The 1,836-nt window shown below is 40.1% G+C and overlaps 1 protein-coding gene across 1 annotated transcript in view; it reads left to right on the forward strand.

The window, feature by feature from the left end:
• Positions 1-1,836, forward strand: part of zgc:162698 (Transmembrane protein 87A-like) — a gene marked incomplete at its 5' end in the record, with an annotated part of 12,377 nt that overhangs the window by 1,598 nt on the left and 8,943 nt on the right. Inside the window, 3 exon segments of the mRNA XM_014033295.1 lie at positions 213-329; positions 434-499; positions 1,786-1,833. Coding sequence (XP_013888749.1) covers positions 213-329; positions 434-499; positions 1,786-1,833 — 231 coding nt within the window.

The following is a 1,836-nucleotide window of genomic DNA, read 5'->3' on the forward strand; positions in this document are numbered from 1 at the left end:
TAAAATATATTTTATTTAAAGCTGGTGCTGCGTTCACTGACCCCCAGAAAAAGAAAGGAAAAAAGTTTTTCAGGTTTAAATGTACGTTTTATGAAGCGTTTCATTAAAGCTGAAGTTGATCTGTTGTCACGTGGTTCTTTGATCTGCTCGTTGGTAATCTCAGTTTGTTTGTTTGTTTGTTTTGTTTTATTTTGTTGTTTACTTGTTTCCAGCAGGAAAATGCTGAAAACTACTTTGGTTCCAAATTTGTGATGGAAAAAGGAGGAAGTGGATTCTACGTTCAGCACCAGTATCCCATTGTCACCTGCCAGAACAAGAACCCCATCTATGTGAGACACACACACACACACACACACACACACACACACACACACTGATCTGACACGTGTGTGTGTGTTGGTTGTTTGTTAAACACGTTTGTTTTCTGTCTCAGTTTGATTTGGATCCGTCTGAAGTGAGGAAGACTCTGATGAAGCTGCAGCAGCCTCAGGTGACACAGGTGAGTTTCTCACATGTTTCATCTTAAATGAAGGTTTTATTTCTCAATCAGCTGAAAAAAAATCCTTTTTTAACACAATGTTTGCTACAGTTGTTCATAATAAACTTTAAACTGTAGAAGAGTTAATAAAAACTACAGAAATTAGATTCCAAACAGACAAAATCCTGTTTTTTAAAACTGATTTATAACCAATCTTTTAAACAAAATGTATAATCAGGTGAAACTTTTTGTATAATAATATAAACGGTGCGTTTGAGGGGCTCGTGTTGCTCCTCAGAAGGTGTTTACGCACTGCAGGGCCGGCCCCGGCCCCCAGCCGGCCTAGGTCCGGCCCTGCCCAGCCCTGGATGTTTTGCACTGTCATCAGAGCCGCCTCGAAGTGGGTGGGAACTGTGTACCGGAAAAGCGCACATAACGGTCCTTAAACGTTGAGTGAGACGATGAATGGTGATGCACAGAAGAGCAGAGAGTTTCTGAAGGCTGTACTTGTCCAAACAACAGCAACAGAAAGCAGCTGTAGTGAGACGCAGACGCATCGATGAGTAAGCTAGCAATATTAGCTTGTTACATGCTACCGTTATGAAAGCAGTTTCTTTTTCATAGATCTAWATGATTTTTAATGACTTGCCAGACTCGTTTTGACTTGTTTTGACTCGTCAGAGCAAAATAAATAAGTCGTCTGTCGTGGCATGATTTACCAAGAATGCAGAAACACGTTGGAATAAATGCACAGAAAGTCTGCGTGTATGGTCGTCAAATGATTTAATTCTGAGCAACAACAGAGCAGCTTCATGGAAGAAGAACCTCAGCTTAGCCTGTTAGCTTTCGTGCTAGTGCAGATGCTATATTGCTTTTATTATTAGCTCGGCGCTAGCGCGACAAGCAAGCTAAACTAGGTCCTCCATTATCTTACTCTCTGAACAGTAAATTTGTTTTCTCGTGGGTCTATCTGCATAACTGACCTACTTCCTGCATCTCCACCATTTGTTTTAAATTATTTTACTGACCTGTCAAAAGTAATATACCCTTTGATATTTTTTCTTGTTGTCCTAATGTTCACAATTTGTAGCAAAACATTTTCCCTGTTTTTTTTATGTTCCTTTGTGTGACTGTCTGCTGCCTGTCATTTGTACGACCAWATTTGGATGTTCCTGCTTCCTTACTCAATGCAGAGCAGTGACACCTGCGTGGTGCACGATCAGTCACGTGATGTCCAGTTTTACAGATCGATAAAAGATTTTATTTGATCTTTTTGCTAACTGTCTCAATATGATGTTTATTTTTAGAACTCTACAGGAAGGAGGAGGAGAGATGTTTCTGTTTCACACCCAAAGGTA

The sequence above is a fragment of the Austrofundulus limnaeus genome, unplaced genomic scaffold (genome assembly GCF_001266775.1).
Source record: "Austrofundulus limnaeus strain Quisiro unplaced genomic scaffold, Austrofundulus_limnaeus-1.0 Scaffold1688, whole genome shotgun sequence".
Lineage (NCBI taxonomy): Eukaryota > Metazoa > Chordata > Actinopteri > Cyprinodontiformes > Rivulidae > Austrofundulus > Austrofundulus limnaeus.